Source organism: Euphorbia lathyris, chromosome 2, assembly GCF_963576675.1.
Source record: "Euphorbia lathyris chromosome 2, ddEupLath1.1, whole genome shotgun sequence".
NCBI lineage: Eukaryota > Viridiplantae > Streptophyta > Magnoliopsida > Malpighiales > Euphorbiaceae > Euphorbia > Euphorbia lathyris.
Genome location: NC_088911.1, coordinates 26,339,508 through 26,364,006, shown reverse-complemented (window position 1 = coordinate 26,364,006; position 24,499 = coordinate 26,339,508). Strand labels below are relative to the sequence as shown.

General features: G+C 38.3%; 1 protein-coding gene across 2 annotated transcripts; it reads right to left on the bottom strand.

Annotated features, from left to right (window-relative positions):
- Window positions 1-1,327: 1,327 nt before the first annotated feature.
- On the bottom strand, window positions 1,328-5,018 carry LOC136217492 (uncharacterized). 2 transcript variants are annotated; one of them, XM_066004087.1, is made up of 3 exons: window positions 4,775-5,018; window positions 2,336-3,208; window positions 1,328-2,038 (listed from the first exon to the last, which is right to left on the bottom strand). In XM_066004087.1, exons 2-3 carry the CDS (start codon window positions 3,178-3,180, stop codon window positions 1,558-1,560), a joined length of 1,326 nt encoding a protein of 441 aa, XP_065860159.1. In that variant the 5' UTR covers window positions 3,181-3,208; window positions 4,775-5,018; the 3' UTR covers window positions 1,328-1,557. The 2 variants fall into 2 exon arrangements, with proteins under 2 accessions (XP_065860159.1, XP_065860160.1); XM_066004088.1 differs by lacking the exon at window positions 4,775-5,018 and adding an exon at window positions 4,525-4,732.
- Between the last annotated feature and the right edge of the window lie 19,481 nt (window positions 5,019-24,499).

Below are 24,499 nucleotides of genomic sequence, written 5' to 3'. Positions count from 1 at the left end.
CGGCAGCCGTCCGCCCAACCCTCACTACCTCGCCATCCCCGCCCCCGCCTGCGAGATCCCACCACTCTTTTGCCCTGTCCGCACAATCATCTCCCAACTCAGCGGCCAGATCCGGCCAATCCCCCCCGATCCAGCCGGCCTATCCCTCTCCATAGATCTATCCCGGACTCTATCCCCACTGCCCCGCCTCTCGCCCCTAGAGCCATCCGAAGCCCCATCTCCCGACACGCTCCCATCCCTCGGCCCCAGATCCACCCCCAGTGCTGCCCCCGCCCCCCGATCCCCTCGCCCCTGCCCCGATCGGCCGCACAACCCATCCCTCGCCTTACCCGTCGCCCTAGCTCTGCTCTCTCTTTCTTTCGCCATGGCTAAAAGAAAAATATTTATAATTATTTAGAATAATAATAATTAAAATGTAAAATTGGAAAAAAAAATTACACGTGGGCATGTGAACAGTCTTTCTTAAATCTATCACACATCGATCCATGGAGGAATGGAACCGGACGAATTGACTTGTTGTAATTTTTCAATATTTAGAATTCTTGAGAACTTATTGCTTTTAACACATTTTAATAATATTTGATACTTCATGTATATTATTTAATTATAATGTTAATAATTATAATTCAAATTATAATGTTAATAGTTAAAATATTTAGAATTTTTTAGAATAATTATAATATTCTGTTACTAACACAGTTACAAATAACCTGTCGAAATAATAAATGCAGATATCTTTTCAAAAATAAAAAATAAAAAATTAATGCAGATATAGATAATATAAAAGAATAAATTGCATTAAATGAGTTTTGGTGTATTTAGAAGTTCAATGCATAATAAATATACATCTTGAAAATACAAAAGAATATTCTATTGTATTTAACGCTTATATACATATATCAAAACCGTATTAATAATTAAACTGTAAAATTGGAAAAAAAATGTGAACATCACGGTGAGGCATGATAGCCACACGCCGGCGTTCCGTAGAGAGAAAAAAAAAACTTTTTGCAAAGACTAAAACAATAAAGACAGTTTTGTCATTTCCCTAGACTAAGTACGTGAAAATAGGGCCGGGAACAATAACACCCTTTTCAAAATCATCGTTTTCAGAGATCTATCTCTCCTCACAATGATCTTGAGATTGTCAAGGCTCATTTTAATTTTAAGATTATCAACGCTCGTTTTAATTTTTTTTTTACTTTATCCAAAAAAAAATTATTTGCTCAAAAAAAATAATTTTCCTTGAAACAAAGAGAAATCTAATATCAGCAGTTAGATTATTATACAATTCGCGAATGTGAATCTTGATAAAAGTACAATCACAAAAGGAAACCTTGAACTTGATTTTGCATTCTCTAAACATACACTGATATACAGTTACAAACACACACCAATATTTACATGAACAGCCGGCACTATTTGTACACAAGCTCCACAAACAGAGCAGAATATACAAAAACACTGAATTCTAAGAAAATACATAAGCCAAATAAATTTCATCCAACCAATTTCCCTCATAAATATATTTTCATAAGCAGAAATTTTAGTTGCAACTCATAAAGGCAACATCCAGCCAACGGTCCATCCCAGAAGCAAGCCAGCACCAACAAGGCTCAACCCGAGAGCGAATGCAACTGCATACTTGCTAATGTCATTACATGGTTGCCCAGGCCTGTCTCTCTTGCTCCGTGTCGACTTCTGTGTGTTCTTCCGGAATTTCTTTCCTTTCGGAGGCATCCAGGGAAGAGCCACAGGGAACAGATTGGACATAGGCTGCTCACCATTCTTCACCTGGTAGTAAAGGGTTTCAAGCTGCAGCAGATGACACCATTGCTTATAGGCAAAAAGCTGCGAGGCTTGTCTCAAAAAGAGCTTAACGATATGTTCCTTCTCCTCACAGGCTTGCTTCGCTACTTTCTCTGCTTCCCTGGCTCGTGTTTGGGAATGACGGAGTGCTTCCAGTAGCTGAGCCTTGGAAGTATCACCATCAGGAACTTGTCCAATACAGCAAGTGTTTTCATGGGTTGTACCCGAACTACAATTTAAGGTTGCAGGTTCATACATTAATTCAGGTTACACATTAAACAACATATGCAAATATTTATTCGAATGTAATGCATGCAAAGTTATAGTTATAGACAAGCATATGTACTTGAAAAAGAAAGATAAATTACCTTCATGTTAGACCAAATATGCTTCAACTTCACTTACTTACCATACGGAAACACCAATTGGAAATGGATTATTGTCAAATTGTAAGAGATTCATGCATCTTTTAGAAATCAGAATGCACTATATGAACCACAGATACAGAGAGAATATAAGCAGATACCTGAATGGCTGGTCAGAACCACTTTGCAGGATCTCCTCAACAGAAGCCATCCGACTTCTATGAGCTCTTTCAGGACTAGAACCACCATGCTGGACTATTGAGCTGAAGACATCATCGTAATCAAAAGATCCAGGATGCCCACCAGAATATCTCTTAACATGCATCTTCTGAGGCGGGGGGAGGTCACAATTCTCGACATAGTCAAGTGACTTTTGTGCAACCAAGGAGGCCAAATCATCCCTATCTGTCGTGCGCCACCATGGTACATTCTTTTCACTAGCAAGCCAAGGTAAACATTCAATTGCTTCCATATCCATCAATTTTAAGTTTTCCCTAGTGTCATCATATAGAACTTCTGCCTGTTGCTTAATAACTCCAGTATCTTCCTTCATACAATCAGTATTGATCCTATGATCTGCAGTAACAGGAGATCGAACGTTCTTGTCACCAGCTAATAATGTGCAACCTATGCCGTCATTGTGAGCGCCACCAACTATAGAGGGTGAATTTATAATTTCAGCTCTCAAGTTTTCCATTTCTGCCTCTAAGACATTCAACTGTTCTTTAGTAAGACCCTTTTGGTATCCATAGCTAGGTTGTAGCTGAAGCCACCATCTTGTATCAGGGGGTAAATTGGAATACGAGGGGTTCCTGTGGCGAGGCATGAAACCAACAGCAGGGTCATCAGGCATGTCTGCTCCATTTACTGGTCCCCCATCAACCTGTTTGGATGATGAAGATGATGATTGGCAGCAAGCTAATTTGGGAGCTCTTTTTGCATCTTCTTGGACAAAACAACGGTTGGCTGTTCTTTGCCATACAGCCCTTGCTTCTGCTACAGCCATCAATCACCTTTTATCTATAGCACATTTGCTGTGCAAAAGAAATTATTGTTAGCATTGGAAACATCAGTATCCAAGAAGGTTTAACAGTAACTAAGATGGATAGAAAGTTAAGTTTAAGCTTGAACATGTAATTCTTGCTTGTCTTGTCAACAGAAGCATGAGTTGCATTAATAGATTGGAATTGAGAGCCCTAACAGCTAGTAAGAATAGCAAAGAAAGTAAATGCAACTTCCAAAACAAACAGAGTATATATTACTAACTTGTTTCACATGAAATGTGTCATTAATCATTCCTCTACATCGGAATGGTTTTTAGCTGTTACAGGCTTGACCATTATGGTTGCAATAAGCATCAAACAACTGACTATAGCAGGAATTATATTTTTGAAGTTCTAATGTTTGCTCAGAATTTCATTTCACATGAAGAAAGAAAATACCAAGAAAAAAGAAAATGGGAAGAATATGACATCTCAAATATTCGTTTATCCTTGTGTCTAAAACGACATTGTAGGTAATCATTTGGATTAATTATATAAATTAAACATGAAGCTTGAAAAGGCTCCTCAGAAGTCCATTAATGATGACTTCTGTAAGACGAGCAGCAAAGAATACAAAAATCCTCAACATAGCTATTCCAGTCATTAATAAGGTTTAGGATGTGATTAAGAAGGTTACATATGATAATCTGATCACAAAATCAAGCTACGAACTCCGAAAGAAACCAGATGTGATTCAGTAATGTCATAAAATTATTAAAAAAAAAAAAAAGAATTCCTCGCAAACCATCTTATTGAAATATTTTCTAAGCATTAATAACTAAAAGCATATTTTGACATTCCTCTTTTTGTACATTCTGAAAAGATAAACCAAATTCACTTTTGAAAAGCAACGATATTCTTTCAAGACTTTAACCAAGATTGGCATACCAAACTAACTGAAATGTTTTGTTGCAAAATGAAACGTTCAATCATAAATCCCAACAAGAAAAACAGTTGGATAAAAAGGAGGGTTCTCATCCAGAAAACTCCTACATGGTAGTTATTTCAATGCCACAAACCGCTTTTACACTTCAAGACGACAAATACTACCTTGCAAAATTATATTTTAAGGTTCTCGCATACAAGGAACCAGAGTTTCTAAACCACTAAAAGCAACAAAAACAACAAGATCAAGCATAAGCAAGCAAAGTGAAATCAGATACCAGTATCTGATCTCAATCGAGTTAAAGAATCCTCTTAATATACTGCAAATGAATCCGGAATTTTATCCAACACACAAAAAAAAAATCAGTAGAAAAAGAAAATGAATCATAATATAGAGGAAGAAGAACAGAAGAGGAATGTACCGAAATTGATCAGAACGCATTGGAACCGTACGGTTACAAACACCATAAGGAGAAACAATTAAAGCGTATAATTAGGACAATCCAGAGTTGAAGCAAAACAATCAGCGTGGACCGAATAATAAAAATCACAAACAAAATTCAGCCATCAAGCAAACGAAAAATGAAGAAACAGAACACAATTCAAAATCAGTTTCAAAAAAAGAATTAAGAAACAAAAAGAGCAACAGCAAGAGTAAGAGAGTGTACAAACCAAAGAGGATATGGATTGAATCCGTGCAAAATTGGAGAGAATCGAGCAAGTTGTTTGTTCGTATTAGAGTATTATTCTACAGATCTGATTAAGCATGGTGCTACGAAACGAACCGTTTCAGAAAACCCAGAAAAGAAAAGGAAAAAAAATCTAGAAATCTAAATAATGAATCTCCAAAACTTTGTTTGTTTGGGTAAATTATAGCCATGACTCTTTAATTTTGCTATTATTTTCTTTATGGTTTCCGAGTATCAAAATCGGACCATAAGGTTTATGAATTTTACATTTTATTACCACTCTAGAAGTAGGTGAACTGTGAAAATAATATTCTAAATATTTTTTTTTATTTTTTTTAATCATTTAATTTTTTAATTTTAAAGTAGTTTATTATTAGGAGAGAAAATAAATATTTAGAAAAAGAAAATTGGGAAAATAGTGATTTACAGATTTGAAAGAATGATGTTACTGGAAATATGATTTTTTTTTAAAAGATATTGGAAATGTGATTTTAAACATTTATTTATTTTTATTTAGAGGTTGATTATTGTGAAATAGTGAAAAGGGTTGTAAAGAAAGTAAATAATAATATTTAAAAAAAAAGTAAATAATACAATTCGGAGGTTGTAAATTGTAATTTAATTTGGCATTTGTTTTTGAGCTAAGTCATCTCACTTATGTCGCTTTGCATAAATCCAGATCCATAGTTTTCTATGCTTATCAAAAGCAAACCGCAGTTTTTTTTTTCTTTTGCAGGTAAAAAAAACCACAGTTAAGCGCCAGAATTTTATCTCCATCAGTTTTTTTTTTTTTTTTTTTTTTATTCCCCTATTGATTATTGATTCGATTATATGATTCCGCTTTTATTTAAATTTTTTTAATTGAGTTTCGGCAACATGCACCTTTGAAAGATTTGATATGTTGTTGTGGATATTTCACTTTTGTGAGGACAAATAAAATAAGTAACTTCCTTAATTAGAGGACAGAAAGTAAAAGGAAATTACAGAAATAGAATTTCAGTAGGTTCTATAAATCTGGAAATCGAGTTTGGAAAAACCTGCTAGAAAGCGAGAGGATCAATTTGGCGATTCTAATTATTAGATTGAAAGAATTGAATGGAATGAAACTGTGTTATTGAATTGAAGAAGAAGAACTACAAGAATTGCATTACCATATCAATGAAGAACAATGATGAACAGAAGAGAGAAGATTACAGAGAGAGAAAGAGCGTAAAAAGTTAAATTGAGAAGAAGAAGAATGCTGCTATATAAACAGCAACTAAAACCTATAGTAAAAGTCTAATCTACCCTTACTTAATATAACTAAATACAAAATAGTCCCTAACAGTCCTAACTATAATTTATTACCCCCCTTCAAGCTGGAATACATATTGTGAGAATTCCAAGCTTGCTGAGAAAAAAGTTGAATTGTCTTGAAGGCAAAGCCTTTGTAAGAATGTCAGCCAGCTGATGTGAAGTAGATATGCCCAAAGGATGTACCAATCCAGCTTTGTGTTTCTCTCTTACAAAATGGCAATCTAATTCAATGTGTTTTGTTCTTTCATGAAAAGTGGAATTACTGGTTAAGTAAATGGCTGAACTGTTGTCACAAAACAAAGGAATGGGAATCTTGTGCTTGATCTTTAAGAAGTTAAAAAGATAGGTTAACCATTGCACTTCAGCTGTCACTGCAGACATGGCCCGATACTCCGCTTCAGTGGAGGATTTTGAAACAGTCACTTGTTTCTTGCTTTTCCAACTGATTAAAGATTTCCCAAGAAAAACACAGAAACCAGTGACTGATCTTCTAGTATCTACACATGTTGCCCAGTCTGCATCAGAAAAGGTTTTAAGATGCAACTCTGACTCTGCTGAGTAGAAAAGACCCTGACTTGGATTGTTCTTAATGTATAACAGCACCCTTTTAGCAGCTGAATAATGAATATCAGTTGGTTTAGATAAAAATTGACTTAATGTGTTTACAGAAAAGGTTATGTCAGGCCTAGTATTTATCAAATAAATGAGCCTGCCAATGAGCCTTCTATAAACTGACGGATCATGTAACAGAATGCCCTTATCTTTGGACAACCTCAAAGTAGGATCCATGGGTGTTACAACAGGTTTTGAAGCTAATAAACCAGCATCATCAAGTAACTCTAAGGCATATTTCCTTTGAGAAATATGTAACCCTGTAGAGTTCCTAGCGATCTCTAATCCAAGAAAGTACTTCAAAGTACCCAAATCTTTGATTTTAAACTCATTATTCAATGCAGATTTAATATGAACAATTTCATGATGATCATTACCAGTCATAATAATATCATCAACATAGACAAGCAAAATGGTAAGTAATGAACCATTGTATTTGACAAGCATAGAATGATCTGACTCACATTGCAAATAACCCTGTGCAGTTAAGAAAGAAGTAAGTCTAGAATTCCATTGTCTGCTGGCTTGCTTTAAGCCATACAGAGACTTCTGTAATTTACAAACTAGACCCTTTTTGAGGTAAAACTAATCCTTCTGGAGGATCCATATAAACCTCTTCTTCTAATTCTCCATGTAAGAATGCGTTATTAACATCACATTGATATAAAGGCCAATTTTGAGTAACTGCTAATGCTAGCAAAAGCCTAACAGTGTTTAATTTCACAACAGGGGAAAAAGTGTCTAGATAATCAATGCCTTCTACCTGTGTGTAACCCTTTGCCACTAACCTGGCTTTATATCTTTCCAGTGTACCATCACTGTTAAGTTTAATTTTCCAAACCCATCTCCTACTTATTGTTTTCTTTCCTGGTGGTAAAGGAACTAAAATCCAGGTTTTGTTCAAATCTAAAGCTTTTAGTTCATCATTCATTGCCTGTACCCAACAATCATGTTGAACAGCTTCTTTGTAACTCTTTGGTTCAGGAATAATGCTAAGATTTAGAACATAGGTCCTTTGTGATTCAGATAAAGATTGATAACCAATGACACTAGATAAAGGATATTTAACAGCATTAGAACCAATGGAATCAGGAATAGAACTGAGTTGGTTGCAATGATAGTCTTTCAAATAAGCGGGCTTAGTTCTAGTTCTAGTTGACTGCCTAGTAGATAAAGAGTTATCTATAACTTGAACATCAGAAAGAGATTCAGCAGAATGATTAGAATCATTGGTGTTAGACAAGTCCATATCATTTACCACATCAGTTATAGCATCAATAGAAACTAAATGTAAACTATCATTATTTTCAGTTATTTCATTTGTAATATCACCAATCAAGTTAGTAGGAATAGAATGATCAACAGTAATATCATGATGCAAAATAGAAGTATCTGCAGGAATAGAATTAGTGAGAGGGTGAGAAGGCACATGTGTAGATGAGATATCTGGAAGAGTGGCACTTACATTCTGGAAAGATAAGCTATCTAGGAAAGAGTCACTTAAAACCTGTTCAGGAATCTCAGAAATACAAGTAAAATGGGATGCTTGTTTATAAGGAAAGATGTGTTCCACAAATTTCACATCTCTAGAAACAGTATAAGAATTAGTAATGAGATTAAAAACTTTGTAACCCTTAACATTAGCTTTATAACCAACAAAAACACATGGCACTGCTCTAGAATCAAACTTTGTCTTTCCTGTTTGAAAATTAACTATGTAAACCAGAGATCCAAAAACTTTAAGATTATCATAAACAGGTTCTTTATTAAACAAAACTTGATAAGGAGTTTTATTTTGCAAAACAGGAGTTGGAAACAAATTAATCAAGTATGTAGCATGCATAACACAATCTGTCCAAAAAGACAAAGGTAAAGAAGATTGAAATCTAATAGCTCTTGCCACATTCAACAAATGTTGATGCTTCCTCTCAACAATACTGTTTTGTTGAGGAGTATAAGGACATGAAAACTGATGAAGAATGCCCTTTTTAAGACAAAAATCTTCTAATTTCAGTTCCGGTGCATTGTCACTTCTTATGGTTTTAATGCACTTATTAAAATGAACTTGAACATAAGAATAAAAACCTTGTATACAATTAATAGCCTGTGATTTTGTTTTAAGAAGATAGATCCAAGTGTATCTACTAAAGTCATCTATGACAGTTAAAAAATACTTATAACCAACATGAGACTCAGTATGAAAAGGACCCCAAACATCAATATGCACTAAATCAAATACACAACTAGAAGTAGCAGTACTAACAGGAAAAGACAATCTTTTCATCTTTGCCAAAGGACAAACACTACAATCATACTGAGAGTCTTTATTACAATCAGCAGAAATAGGTAAACCACCTATTAAACCTAACTTTGAAAAAGGGAAATGCCCCAACCTATGATGCCATAATTCCTTAGCAGAAAAAGGCTGAGATTTAATTGCAGCAGACTGTGTGAAAACAGCAGAAACAGTACTAGGAGAAGCAGTTGAACACTCCTGAGTCAAGATATACAGGCCATTGCACAATTTAGCTGAACCAATCATCAGCTGAAGTTGTGTGTCCTGTATATGACATACATTGTCAATAAAAACACATGCTGCCTTAGAGTGTTCATTTAATCTACTAACGGAAATTATATTGAATTTAAAACTGGGAATGTAGAACACTTGCTGCAAAATAATATGATCATTGATCCTGACATTTCCAATTTGGTTAACTATAATCTGCTGATTATTAGGCAAATTAACCGTGACATTTGATACTTTATGTAAGCTAACAAAACTAGCCATATTATTTCCAATATGGTCAGTAGCACCACTGTCCAAAATCCAAACAGTATCACTTTTATCATGCAAAGATTGCAAATTAGAAACTAAATGCAAAGGCTTAGACAAACCTGAAACCACATTGCCAACTATGTGTGAGGAATGAGTTGTTTTTGAAGAATCGCCAGCATCAATTAATCCCATGAGCCTAGCATACTGTGCCTTAGAAAGAGTAATTCCTCCTGAATGAACATCATCTTGATGTGCAGATTGTATAATCTGTTGAGAATGTGAGACAGAATGATCACCATCTGCCTGTATTGATCCCCCTTCTGAGATGACATTGTTAGTCATATTGCCTTTCTTGCTCTTTGTGAATTTGAAATTAGGTGGAAAACCATGTTTCCTATAGCACTGATCAACCGTATGACCAGGCTTGTCACAGTGACTGCATTTGGAACTGGACTTCTTCTTATCTTGATAGTGACCCTTAGCCAGATTGATGGAAGATTCTATATGAATAGAATTACCCAAATTTTGCCTCTCTTGTTGCAAAATCATTGATAAAACTGTGGTAATATCTGGCATGGGTTTAATGAGAAAGATTTGGGACCTAACAGCATTGAATTCAGAGTTCAATCCTTTAAGAAATCTAATTACTAAATCCTCTTCTTGATAAGTCTTGGCCTTAGTCAGCAAATGAGCACAAGTACAAGCAGGAGTACAAACACACAGAGATAAGGGCCTAAAATTTATTAACTCTTCCCAAATAATCATCTGTTGAGTGTAATAATCAAGAACAGTCAAATTACCCTGGGTAAATGAATATAGTTGTTCCTGTAACTCAGAGATTTTGATAGAATTACCTTGAGAATGTGTTTTCTCAAGATTCACCCAAGCATCATAAACATTATCAAAATACTGAATGCTTTGAGCAATAGGAGCACTTACTGAACGACTAAGCCAGGAAAAGATCATAGTATTGCAACGATCCCATGCGGCTCGATTGGTAGAGCCAACTGTAGGAATTACCAGACTTCCATCAATAAAAGGCATCTTGTTCTTTGCACGCAGAGCTCGTTTGAATTCCCTACTCCATGAATGATAATTGTTCCCTGTGAGCAATTGCGTAACAAGAACCAAACTAGGATTTTCTCCAGAATGAAGAAAATAATGACTGGAGGGATTAAGTGAAGGATCAACTGCTATGACAGAAGCAATTGTGACTCCTGAATCTGGTTGTGTCATTTTCCAAAGAAATTGATTGAGATAACAAAGGAGAAAGGTGAAAATTGGGAAAAATGAGCAAGAAAATTTCTGCAGATCGAGAAAATTTTCTCTCCAAGAAAAATGAGAAAAATCACTGTGAAACAATGAATTCAAACGATCAAGAGATCAATTTGAAGATTGAATATGAATGCGATTCAGGATCTGAAACGCACAAAAGACTGGTTACGAAAACCTAGAAAAAGATCGAGAGATCAAACAAAGAGGAAAAGACCAAATTGATCTTTGAAAAAGAAAAATCACGCATTAAAGCGCTCTGATACCATATTAGATTGAAAGAATTGAATGGAATGAAACTGTGTTATTGAATTGAAGAAGAAGAACTACAAGAATTGCATTACCATATCAATGAAGAACAATGATGAACAGAAGAGAGAAGATTACAGAGAAAGAAAGAGCGTAAACAGTTAAATTGAGAAGAAGAAGAATGCTGCTATATAAACAGCAACTAAAACCTATAGTAAAAGTCTAATCTACCCTTACTTATTTTTCGGAGCCAATCGATCAGAAGCTTCAGCAATTAAACAAGCTCTAAATGACTACGAATGTGCTTCTGGGCAGAAAATAAATTTATCAAAATCATCTATATCTTTCAGTCGAAACTGCCCAGATGGTGAGTGTGCTGAAACTAGTAATATTTTGGGGGTTTCCACTGTTGCCCTCCCGGATAAGTACCTGGGTCTACCTTCGGTGGTGGGAAGGAGTAGGGCATATGTTTTTGGCTTTGTTGAGGACATGGTGCGGGCTAGACCGAAGAGCTAGAAGGCCAGATTTCTGTCAAGAGCCGGAAAGGAGATTATGATCAAATCGGTAGTGCAAGCGCTTCCTACTTATGCTATGAGTCTCTTCCTTTTTCCTATGAATATATGTGATGACCTTGAGAAGTTGATGAATTCTTTTTGGTGGGGATCAGATAGTTCGGGTAAAGGTAGCTTACATTGGAAATCATGGGATAAGCTGTGTTGCCCTAAAAAAGCTGGTGGAATGGGGTTCAGAAAATTGCATAATTTCAACTTAGCTTTATTGGCTAAACAAGGTTGGCGGCTCAACTCAAACCCTGAGTCTCTTGTGGCTCGAGTTTTTAAAGCTCTTTATTATCCGAATTGCTCTTTTCTTGATGCATCTTTATCTGATGGGCCTAGCTTCATTTGGCGTAGTATTATGGGTGCTCAAGAATTGTTAAAGTCAGGAATTCGTAGATTTGTTGGGACGGGTGGGGAGGTCCGGATTTGGGATGACCCGTGGCTCCCTGACGATCATTTTCCTTATATTGTAAGTGAAAAATTGGTTGGGTTAGGGGTGGAAGTGGCGGCTGATCTAATGGAGGAGGGTCGGCGGTCTTGGGATGTTGGATTAGTTTCGGGCATTTTTGCTCCTCGTGATGCAGATCTTATTCTCCGTGTCCCCTTATCTAATAGGGTTGATCAAGATGTGTGGTATTGGAAGGATGACCGAAGGGGCAACTATACAGTTAAAAGTGGGTACAGAAAGCTTATGGCTGGAGTTGGAACAGATTGGTTCACTAATTCTCCTCTATGGAATAAAGTTTGGAATCTTAAAGTGCCCCCTAAAGTTAAGAACCTTCTTTGGCGGGTTCTTGCTAACTGTTTCCCTTCTAAAGTCGCGCTGAAAGCCCGAAGGGTTCCTATCTCGGATTTATGCGAGCTTTGTCATGGGGCGGTGGAAGATTCTTATCATATTTTTCTCAGATGTACTATGGCTCGAGCTATTTGGACTATTTCGCCTATTGGGGATGTGGGAACCCAATTTCAAAACATTTTTTATTATTGGGGTTGGATCTTCTCGAAACCGGTGGAGCTTGTTGAGCTTGTAGCGGTTTTATGGTGGATTATTTGGGGTTATAGAAATGACATTGTGTGGAATCGGAAGGATTCACAAGCTTCGATCCTGTATCATTCGGCCGGCTCATTTCTACAGGCCTGGAAGAAAGCGCAGGCGTCTGTTTCTCCTTCTAGCAGTCCGGCTGTGCCAAGCCTGACGGTGTGGCAGCGTCCTCCAATTGGTTTCCTAAAATTGAATGTGGATGGTGCGTCATTTGCAGACGAGAATGTGGCTGGGTTTGGTTGTATTGTTCGGGATGAGTTGGGCCGTTTTGTTGCGGCTAAAAATGGATCCTTGCAGAATTATCAAGATGCATCGTTCATTGAAGCGCTGTCGGTCCGTGAAGCTCTTAGTTGGATCAAAGACCGCGGATGAAAGGATGTAATCATTGAATCAGATTCTTTGATCGTGGTTCAGTCTATGGCCCGCCCGTTAGAGGTTTCATCTCCTTTTAACGCCTTAGCCAATGATTGTCATTTTTCTTTGAACGAGTCTTCTAATTGCTCTATTCGTTTTGTCTGTCGCTCTGCAAACTCTGTTGCTCATTTGTTAGCTAGAAGTAGTATTTTACCTTTACATCGGGGTGAGTGGTTTTCTGTACCCCCTGATTTTATTTGTAATATGCTTCTTCTAGATTCTTAATATATGCTTATTTGGTTGTCAAAAAAAAAAAATACAAAATAGTCCCTAACAGTCCTAACTATAATTTATTACTAATACTAGAAATTATGAAAAATCGAGTTTGAAAGAAACTATTAGAAATTAATTTTTGTAATTTCTTTTCACTTTTTACTCTTTATCTATCCTAGTCAATAAATTCTTACTTTTAGTTATCCACATCAATAAACCGAATTGCTCTAATAATATATGTCGTCGACACTCTTACTTCTAGTTGTCCACATCAATAGACCGAATCGCTCTAATAATATGCCGTCCAAACTCGACGGAAAAGTTAAGTGCAAGTCGAATCCATAACAGGAGGACTTAATTTGAAAAAATAATTTATCAGACTTTATCCTTAGAAAAAACTGGTAAAGTTTACGGTTTAATTATTATTATTATTTTTTCTTTTCCAAATTCAACACTGTAAATTAAGGAAAAATACAAAACGACGCAGTATTCACATGGCATGGTGGGGGCATGGCCAGGCCACCTGCACCGTCTCTTTCGCTTGTAGGGTCCACGTTTCCGACTATGCATCATAATTTGAAATGAGTACAGGGACAAAGTAAAAAATTTCGTGTAGTGTTTTAGGTTACACGTGGCAGATGATTAGGAAAACAAAGATTAATTGTGGGTCCCATTCAAGATAAGACTTGCCATCTTTATTTCCCAGGACGGTTTCTTCTAAGGCCACGTCGGAAAATCGTAGTATGTCCCAATCAATCAACCCTTACCCACTTCCTTAATATGCAATAAAATATACAAATAATAATAAGTATATTGGACCATCGACGAAAATCGGAACCTTTGTTATATGATATCAGATATTACGTATCCTTTAAATAAAAAAATGTTGGGATTAAATTTAGGGTAATTAATTTATTAGTTCTTATATTTTGATAAGACATATTGTTTAGTTTTTGTATTTTTAAAAACATAGGGTAAGGTCTTTAACCTTTTTTTCAGTGAACTGTTTGATCATTTTGTCTGTTTGTTAGATTTTTTACCGTTTATGACTTCGAAAATGACTAAATTACCCTTTGCTATTTACCTTCAAACTTCAGAAGAGGAAATCCAATTTAGAAAAAGAAGTTATTTGTATGAAGAACAAGAAAAAGAACAGACTCAATGCTTATGAATTTGAACGATTAAGAAGAAAATCAAGAAGAAGAACACTCAAAGTTGATTTCAGATGCATTAGAGTTTAAAGGAAAGGAAAATAAAGGAAAAGAAGAACGCGAATCCAAATTGACTAATAGAATCTCCATGAGAGTCTAACGGAATGGACTAAACAGTTCACCGAGAAAAACGTTAGGGACTAAACAGTTCACCGAAAAAAACATTAAGGATTTTACCGTGTGTTTTTGAAAATACAGGGACTAAACAGTGTGTTTTGTCAAAATATAGGGACTAATAAATTAATTACCCTTAAATTTAAGAAAACTATTAAAGAGTTTCAAACTGATTATTAATCTGGAATATAAAATGTATCACGACATAAACTTGATGGAATATGGCATTAAACAAGTGTAGTGTTGGTTGTTGATCAGTGTGTTAATGATCTTGTAGATATGATTTGATAATCATTAATTGCAGCACATAGAGTTGTTAAACTACCGGCCAATAAATCAAGTTACAAAACTAGCTAGGATTAAATATCCATGTGCTTGCCCCATAGTTTTAATTTTTTAGTTTATTAAGTATCTATCTATAAAAGAGCAAAAGGCTGATCTCCATGAGTAATTTTGTGATTGGTTAGATTAGACGTACAAAATTCAAGATTAAACAAATTTAGGCTTTGCTTTAGCTTTGGCTTTTTTTTGGAAATTTCGGTTCATAATGATGCAATTTTTCAGAGATGGTTAACATATATAATTAATCTACTGTTAATTATTCCTTTATATTATCTAACTGTTTACTAATGATTTTTAATCTGTTGTAGTTATTGTATTTTTTCATAAGTTAGTATAAGGATGTAGTTGTAATTGTGTAAACAATTCATTTATGACATAAGGACTGTCCCTATAAACAGGGGTAATTAGGAGTAGATTAGTATTATTAATTTTTGATTTCTTTTTCCTTCTCTGTATTAAGGAATCAGATGAAGAGTCTTTACGACTTCATCTTCTCCTTCAACACTACTGTAACTTTTGTTCAACTTCTAGTACAATACATGATCTCTTTCTTCAAGCATGTATGTTAAGATGGTATCAGAGCAATTTCTTCCTCATTTCCGCACAAATTTCATGAATATCGGTCACTGATCGATTCAAGAATCTCTGTATTCTGGTATTACGATTTTCTTTCCCAATACTTGGGTTTTTTTGGTTTCTTCTACCTTTTCCTTCTCCTTTACCTAGATCGCGACTGTTTTTCCTCGATCTTTCCTTTTTATCCTTTGATTTTCAGTCATGGTGAACTGAATCGATGAATCCAGCCCTTACTTCATTCACTCTAGCGAAAATCCATCTCTTATTCATGTTACTCCACCATTATCTGGAACTAACGATTATCATTCATGGAGTCAGAATATGAAGATGGCCTTATTATCCAAGAACAAATTGGATTTTGTTGACGGTACGATTGAAGCGCCGGCGAGCAATTCGACACAGTTCGTTACCTGGAAGAGATGCAACAATCTTGTTCTCTCTTGGATCGTTAGGTCTTTATCTGCATCGATAGCTCAAAGTGTGTTGTGGATGGGAGACGCTAGAAGAGTTTGGGTCAATCTGAAGGAGAGATTTGCACAGTCCGACGTTTTCCGCTTAGCGACGCTCCAAGGAGAAATTTACACCTTAAAGCAAGGTAATAAGTCTGTTTCAGATTACTTTACTCGGTTGCAGATGCTCTAGGATGAATATATCTCAATCAGAGATATTCCAGAGTGTGTTTGTGAAGGCTGTGTGTGCAATGCATTGGCTACAGTCAGAAAGAACAGAGATGCAGATCAAGTTGTTTGTTTTTTAAGAGGGCTGAATGATGCTTTCGCCACCGTTAGGTCTCAAATAATGGTTACTGATCCCATCCCTAACATCAACAAGGTTTTTTCCTTGATTGTTCAAGATGAATGCCAAAGTCAAGCCTCAGACGCTGTCAATATAGGCTAAGATTTACTGGCGCTCGTTCAGAATCCCAAGAACCAAACTCATGATCTTCAAGAACTTATAGCCCTAGTACAAAATACAAGGGGCAACAGGAAGTTTGGATCGAATGGTCAGAAATGCACTCATTGTGGTTTCAGGAATCATACTGTGGATAACTGCTACAAGAAACATGGATATCCACCGGGTTACAAATTCAAGAACAAGGTTAATAGGGCCAATTTTGTGAGTACCGAAGATCAATCTGAGAACAATTCAAGTGGAATCTTAGGAGCAGCTCCAGTCGGCATCAATCCAACAATGAATCAGCTCTCAAATGATCAAATTCAGCAGCTACTCAGGCTTCTTCCATCGCCTAGCAATACATCGCACATTAACTGTGCTACTGCATCCATCTATCCCGTGACTAATGTCACTGAAGGTATGTTGAGTGTATCTATGCTTGTCAAAACACGAAAAATCTCTTGGATAGTTGATACAGGGGCGAGTTGCCACATATCAAGTATAAAAGAGATATTTTCAGATTTAAGACCTGTGAATAATTGGAAAGTCCTCTTACCCAATAAGACAGAAATATATGCATCTCACATAGGAACTATTAGGTTCACATAGGATTTCATTTTGCACGACACTCTCTTAGTCCCTAATTTTGCATATAACCTTATTTCAGTTTCCAGGCTAACGAATACCCTGAACTGTGAGGTTAAATTCACTAATAATGACTGTTTCATACAGCATACACAGACGAAGAGGATGATTGGTTTAGCTAAGTCCAGTGACAGACTTTATCAACTACACAGACCCTGCTTGAATGATGATCTTTCTTTTAATAAGTATGTTGTTAACAATGTGAATGCTATGAATCATGGTTCTGTTAGCCAATCTTTCGATGTTACTTTGAATGGTGTTGATAATAATAGTGGATACAATAATGTTTTGATGTGGCATAATCGCCTTGGACATATAGGACAATCTAGTTTTAGGCACATGAACAAGTATATTGACAATTTGAATGTTGGAGATATTGTTTGTGATATATGTCATTTGGCCAGGCAAAAGAAACCTGCCTTTCCTATTAGTAAGTCTAAAACTAGTGATTGTTTTGATATTGTTCACATGGATATATGGGGTCCTACCCATACTGGTATTAATGGAAATAAGTATTTTCTCACTGTTGTTGATGACTTTTCTAGGTATACATGGATTTTCTTTGTTCAAGTTAAGTCTGTTGTATCCATTTTGGTTCAACGTTTTGTTTCTATGATCGAAACTCAGTTCAATAAGACCATTAGGATCATTAGGACTGATAATGGCCTTGAATTCAAGCTAGATAATTTTTATGCTGACAAAGGGATTATTCACCAAACCTGCTGTGTTGAGACGCCTCAACAGAACGACCTTGTAGAAAGAAAACATCAATACATTCTGAACATAGCTAGGGCCTTACAGTTTCAGAGTAAATTGCCTGTTACTTATTGGACTCATTTTATATCTCACGCGGTTTTCCTAATTAATAGGCTGCCTTCTAAAGTTATTAACTTTGTTTCGCCCTATGAACTTCTCAATGGCAAAGTTCCTGATTATAATGATCTAAGATCATTTGGATGTCTCTGTTTCTCTTCTACTTTACATAGAGATAGAAAGAAGTTCGATGCTAGGGCTGAGAAGTGCATATTCCTAGGATACCATTCTGGAACCAAAGGCTATAGGGTGCTCAGTTTAGATACTCATAGAGTTTTTGTCACTAGAAATGTTATCTTTTATGAAAACATTTTTCCATATCAAGAACCGGTCAGTAGAGATAATAACAATAATGTTGTCTCTAGCTCTCAAGAAACTCTTAACAGGGATACTGAGATTGAGGCGTCCAACAGAGAAATTGATATTCCCTCTACTAATGTCTCACCTAGTCATAGTGTTAGAAGGTCAAATAGAACGACTAAGCAACCTGAATATCTAAGGGACTATCACTGTGCCATTGCTCAGGGTCTTTCTACTAATCTTATTGAGAGTTCCACTTATCACCCTCTGTCCAAAGTCATTTCGCATGATAAACTATCTCAACCTCAAAGGAATTATTCCATGGCTCTTATGATAAATCAGGAACCCAGAACTTACAAGCAAGCCGTTGTTCACCCCGAGTGGCAGCAGGCTATGCAAGAAGAGCTAAACGCCTTAAATAATAACAAAACTTGGGAGATATGTTCTAAACCTGAGGGTAAGGAGGAAGTGGATTGTAAATGGACATTTAGGATAAAAAGGAAGAGTGATGGGACTATAGATAGGTATAAGGCTAGGTTGGTTGCTAAGGGTTTTACTCAACAAGAGGGGGTTGACTTTCTTGACACTTTCTCACCTGTTGCTAAGTTAACTACTGTTAGAGTTCTTGTTGCTTGTGCTGCCATCAAAGGGTGGCACTTAGAACAGCTTGACGTCAACAACGCGTTCCTATATGGGGATCTTGAGGAGGAAATTTACATGAAATTACCTCCTGGTGTTTCCACCGATATCCCCAATCCTAGTTGTAGACTGACCAGATCGTTATATGGGCTCAAACAGGCTAGTAGGCAATGGAATATAAAACTCGCCACTGCTCTACAATCTATAGGTTTCACTAAGTCTTTGGCAGATCCTTCGCTTTTTATCAGAAAGAGAAATAATAGTTTCATTGCTATTACCGTTTATGTTGATGACCTGATTCTGGCTAGTGATAATCATGATGAAATAAGGGAGGTTAAAGCTTTCTTAGATAAAGAATTTACCATTAAGGATCTAGGAAAACTCAAATATATCCTAGGTATTGAGGTTTCTAGGACTTCTAATGGAATACACTTATGCCAAAGGAAGTATGTCCTTGACATGCTTGCCGAGTTTGGTTTTTTAGAATGCAAGCCGTGTTCCACGCCTATGTCAATGTCAAAAATTGATTTTTCTCAATCTCCCCTACTAGAGGATATTACCCTGTACAGAAGACTTGTAGGGAAACTTCTCTATCTCACTAACACTAGGCCTGATCTTAGTTACGCTGTACAGCAACTTTCACAGAATCTAGACAAGCCTACTGAATTGCATTTAACCGATGCACATAGGGTACTTAGGTACTTGAAAGGTAATCCTGCCCAAGGCATTATCCTTTACGCAGATTCTGATATTCACATAAAAGCCTATACTGATTCTGACTAGGCTAACTGCACGGAAACTAGGAAATCTGTTACTGGTTTCTGCACTTTCATAGGAAAGTCGCTCATTTCCTGGAAATCAAAAAAGCAACAAACCATAAGCAAATCCTCGTCGGAAGCCGAGTATAGAGCAATGTCTCATACTTGCGGCGAGGTTCAATGGCTTCAATACTTATTAAAGGATTTGCATATGATTGAATTACATTCTCCCACATTATACTCTGATAACATATCTGCTATTCATATTGCCAAAAACAGTGTGTTTCATGAAAGAACGAAACACATTGAATTAGACTGTCATTATGTTAGACATCAGGTGCAAGCTGGAAAGATTCACTTGCTCCCGGTTAGATCCAATGAACAATTAGCCGATTTCTTCACTAAACCGCTACACACACCTGCTTTCAACTTTCAGTTGCAGAGATTAGGGGTCATTAATGTTCATCTTCCAGCTTGAGGGGGGATGTTAACATATATAATTAATCTACTGTTAATTATTCCTTTATATTATCTAACTGTTTACTAATGATTTTTAATCTGTTGTAGTTATTGTATTTTTTCATAAGTTAGTATAGGGATGTAGTTGTAATTGTGTAAACAGCTCATTTATGATGTAAGGACTGTCCCTATAAATAGGGGTAATTAGGAGTAGATTAGTATTATTAATTTTTGCTTTCTTTTTCCTTCTCTGTATTAAGGAATCAGATGAAGAGTCTTTACGACTTCATCTTCTCCTTTAACACTACTGTAACTTTTGTTCAACTTCTAGTACAATACATGATCTCTTTCTTCAAGCATGTATGTTAAGAGAGATATATGTTCAATTACACAACTTACTTCAATTAAGGGTCAAAATCGTAGAGTTTAATAACAAATGGCAAATGGACATGAATACAATCGGTTTTCTGATGTAGATTAAAGTCGACTGGAGGTTTTAATCGTAAACCAACAAAGATTTCAATCTTCTAAAGCTAGACTTGAAAGTTGAGTTAACCCAACAAGGTGAAACCTTGGTGCTCCAATGGAGGCTTTCAATATCAATAATATCAAAGTTGGTAAACATTACAAAGAAGAGAGCTTAAATACTCTCCCAAATAAAAAGATAAAAGACCAAAAGCCCATGAATAGGGTTTTTGGCAAATCATGAGGTTAAGGGTAGCATAGGAAGGGGAAGAGTTCATGGTAGTTTAGTAAATAAGGGTTGATGGTAAAACAGTAAATAAGTAACAGCAGAGATGGTCCCCTCTTAGTAAGAACTTGGAGGAGAAGTATTGTTTCAGGAAGGGTGCGCGCGGCATGGGCCATAGTACGCTCCACGTGTTTGAGACCCTGGATCTGAAGACGCTCGATGAAGCTCCTTACGCGAGGCGTCCTCGGGACTACGCCCAGCGTGCTGGAGCCACTGGACTTGGGGACGTTCCTGATGCTCTTTACGCGAGGCGTCCTTGGGGCTACGCCCCGTGTACTCGACCTCCTGGGCATTCTTCGCTTCGGACTCTGTCTTGACGCCCCACGTGTCTAGAAGTACGCCCCGCGTACTAGGTTCTTCAGGCAATTCTTCGGAAAGGGGGTCCTCTACGCTTGGCGCCTAGCTGAGCACGCCTCACGTGCTTGGTTGGGTGGTCCGACCCTCGTTGTTCTCATCTCTCGGCTCCGGGCTCAGCTTTAGGTAAGGGATGCCCTCATCATTCTCCCCTTCTTTGAAAGAGTCGGACTCCGTCTCGGATCTCTTGGTTGGCAACGACCCATCCGGCTTCCACAAGCTCAAGTCCTGCACATTAAAAGAAGAAGACATCTTCCCAAGCCAATTGGGGAGGGTTAGTTGGTAAGCATTATCACTGATTTTCTTCGTGATCCGGTAGGGGCCATACTTCCTCGGCCTCAACTTACTACTCAGTGCATGCATTAGCCGTTCCTTGCCTAAGTACACCATTACTTCATCCCCAACCTCAAACTGTATATCTCTCCGATGCTCATCAACTTTGGCCTTAATCTTGCTATTTTTCTCCTCAATGCTATGCCGGACTTCTTGGTGCATTTGGTGAGTCATTGGCTAAGTTGTGGGCGGCTACACTCTTCTTCTCCCCCTTGGGAACCTCGCCCAAATCAAGCGAATGGTTGGGTGCGTTGGTGTATACTATCTCGAAATGGGACTTTCCGGTAGTGGAACTCACGGCGGAGTTGTAGGCAAACTCAGCTTGGGCGAGCACATAATCTCACATCTTGGGTTTGTCCCGACATTTTCAACATGGTTCCAAGGATGGCCCAAAGAGTCCGCCAAAAGTGGCTCACAAACTTCGTGTCCCTATCCGATACTATGCTCTTTGGCACCCCATGTAGCCTTACCACCTCACGGAAGAACAACTTGGCAATGGCGGTGGCGTCATTCGTCTTCCTACACGGGATAAAGTGAGCCATTTTTTAGAATCGGTCCACCACTACGAAAATGGAATCCATCCCTCGTTGTGTCCTTGGTAGCCCCAACATAAAGTCCATGGAGAGATCCTCCCAAATAGTTTCGGGTATCGGGAGATGCATGCGTAGCCCGGCATTAGTGGCATGCCTCTTTGGTGTTTGACACGTTTCACATCGCTCCACGATGTATGCCACATCTCTCCTCATCCTAGGCCAAAAATAACGGGAGCTGACCGCTTCGAAGGTCTTGTCTCTTCCAAAGTGTCCTCTTAACACCCCTCCGTGTAGCTCACGGATCACTCTTTCTCGTATGGACGTACCTGGAAGGCACAATTGGCTACCCCTCATGAGAAACCCATCCACTAACTGATACTCGCTCTCTTCGGTACCTCTCCTACACTTCTCCCATTCAAGCCCAAAGTCTGGATCCTCCTCATACTCTCCCTTGATGTGCTCAAAATCCACTAACTACAAGGCTACTGTTTTCAAGAGAGCTACCCTTCGACTCAAGGCATCCGCCACTTTGTTTTGTTGACCCGCTTTGTGAAGAAGTTTATAAGGGAACTTATCCACGAAAGCGGACCATCTAGCATGCATGGAACTCCGGAGTTGCTTTTGACTTCCCAAGTATTTGAGGGCTTGGTGGTCGGTATACAACATAAACTCCTTTCTAATGAGGTAGTGCTCCCACGTCTTGAGAGCCCGCACTACCGCATAGAATTCCTTATCATAGGTGGCCCATTTTTGTCTCGAGTCACACAACTTCTCACTGAAATAAGCGATGGGCCTCCTCTCTTGCATCAATACTCCTCCAACTCCTACTCCACTCGCATCACACTCGACTTCGAAGAGCTTGTCAAAATCTGGAAATGCTAAAACCGGAGCGGTGCTTAGCTTCTCCTTTATCAACACAAAACTTCTCTCTTGCTCGTCTCCCCACTTAAAGCCTCTACCTTTCTTCAAACACTCGGTCATAGGAGCCACGATAGCGCTGAAGTTCCGGATGAACCGCCTATAGAAAGTAGCCAATCCATGAAAGCTTCTAATATCCCCAACGGTCTTCGGAGTCGGCCACTCCCGAATAGCCCTAACTTTCTCTTCATCAACCCGGATACCGCTTCCACTGACCACATACCCGAGAAACACCAAGCTCTCCATCACAAAGTCACACTTCTTAGTGTTGGCAAAGAGTTGATTCTCTCGGAGCAAAGCTAGCACGGTCCCCAAGTGCTCTACATGTTCTTCCAACGTCTTACTATGGATGAGAATATCATCAAAGTAGACCACCACAAACTTCCCAATCACCGGACGCAAAACTTGGTTCATCAATCTCATGAAAGTACTCGGTGCATTGGTCATTCCGAATGGCATCACTAGCCACTCATACAGCCCATCACGCGTTTTAAACGCCATCTTCCATTCATCTCCCGCCTTGATCCGGATTTGGTGGTACCCACTCCTCAAATCAATCTTGGAAAAGACCTTGGACCCACTCAATTGATCAAGCATGGCATCAAGTCGGGGAATCGGAAACTTGTACCGAATGGTGATCTTGTTGATGGCTCGGCTATCTACACACATTCGCCATGATCCATCTTTCTTTGGCGTCAACAGTGACGGTGCCGCACATGGGCTCATACTTTCTCTAACATAGCCCATTCGTAGCAACTCCTCCACCTTCTCCTTCATCACTTCACTCTCCTTGGGACTCATCCGGTAGTGAGGAAGGCTAGGCAAACTAGCTCCCAGCACAAGATCAATATGGTGTTGGATGTCCCGTAGGGGTGGTAGTCCGTATGGCAACTCCTCTGGGAACACATCACGGAACTCATTCAGCAGGTTTCCCACTTCTTCCGGGACTTCCTCCCCTTCACTCCCTACTCTTTCCGACGGTGTGCTAGATTTCACCATCACTACGTAGACCGTTTGACTTTCCTCACACTCGTTAATAAACGCCTTGTGAGTTGGGCAAACGATCAAGGTAGATTTTTCCTTGCCTTTGGATTCTCCTACAAGCGGTGTGAGCACATAACGAACCCCGTCCTTCACAAACCGATAGGTGTTCTTTCTTCCGGAATGGGTAGCATCTCTATCAAATTGCCATGGCCGTCCCAACAATAGGTGGCAAGCGTCCATCTCCACAATGTCACAATAAACCTCATCCCGGTACTCCCCTATCTCAAGAGGGACCCTACACCTTTGGGTGACCTTCATCTCCCCAACATCTTTGATCCACCCCACACTATACGGACTAGGATGTGCCTCAATCACTAACCCAAATCTCTTAGCCGCGGTGTCGCTAATGATGTTCTCTTGGCTACTGCTGTCAATGATCACATTACATCTCACCCCTTGCACAAGACATCGAGTTCGGAACAATTGATGTCTTTGGTCCGTCTCCACTCTACTCGAGATCAGGAGTCTTCTCACAACATGTATGGCTCGCCCCCCTTCATACTCTCCCTCATACTCATCATCAACGGGGTCACAACAAACATCCCCTTCCTCATCGTACTCATCATCATCTGCATACCACTCAACCATATTGG

Excerpts from the sequence above, each read along its gene's own strand:
- LOC136217492 (XM_066004087.1), bottom strand. The coding sequence starts at position 3,180 with ATGGCTGTAGCAGAAGCAAGGGCTGTATGGCAAAGAACAGCCAACCGT. Across the intron at positions 2,039-2,335 it reads GGTTCTGACCAGCCATTCAG|TTCGGGTACAACCCATGAAA; the intron begins GTATCTGCTTAT and ends CTTAAATTGTAG.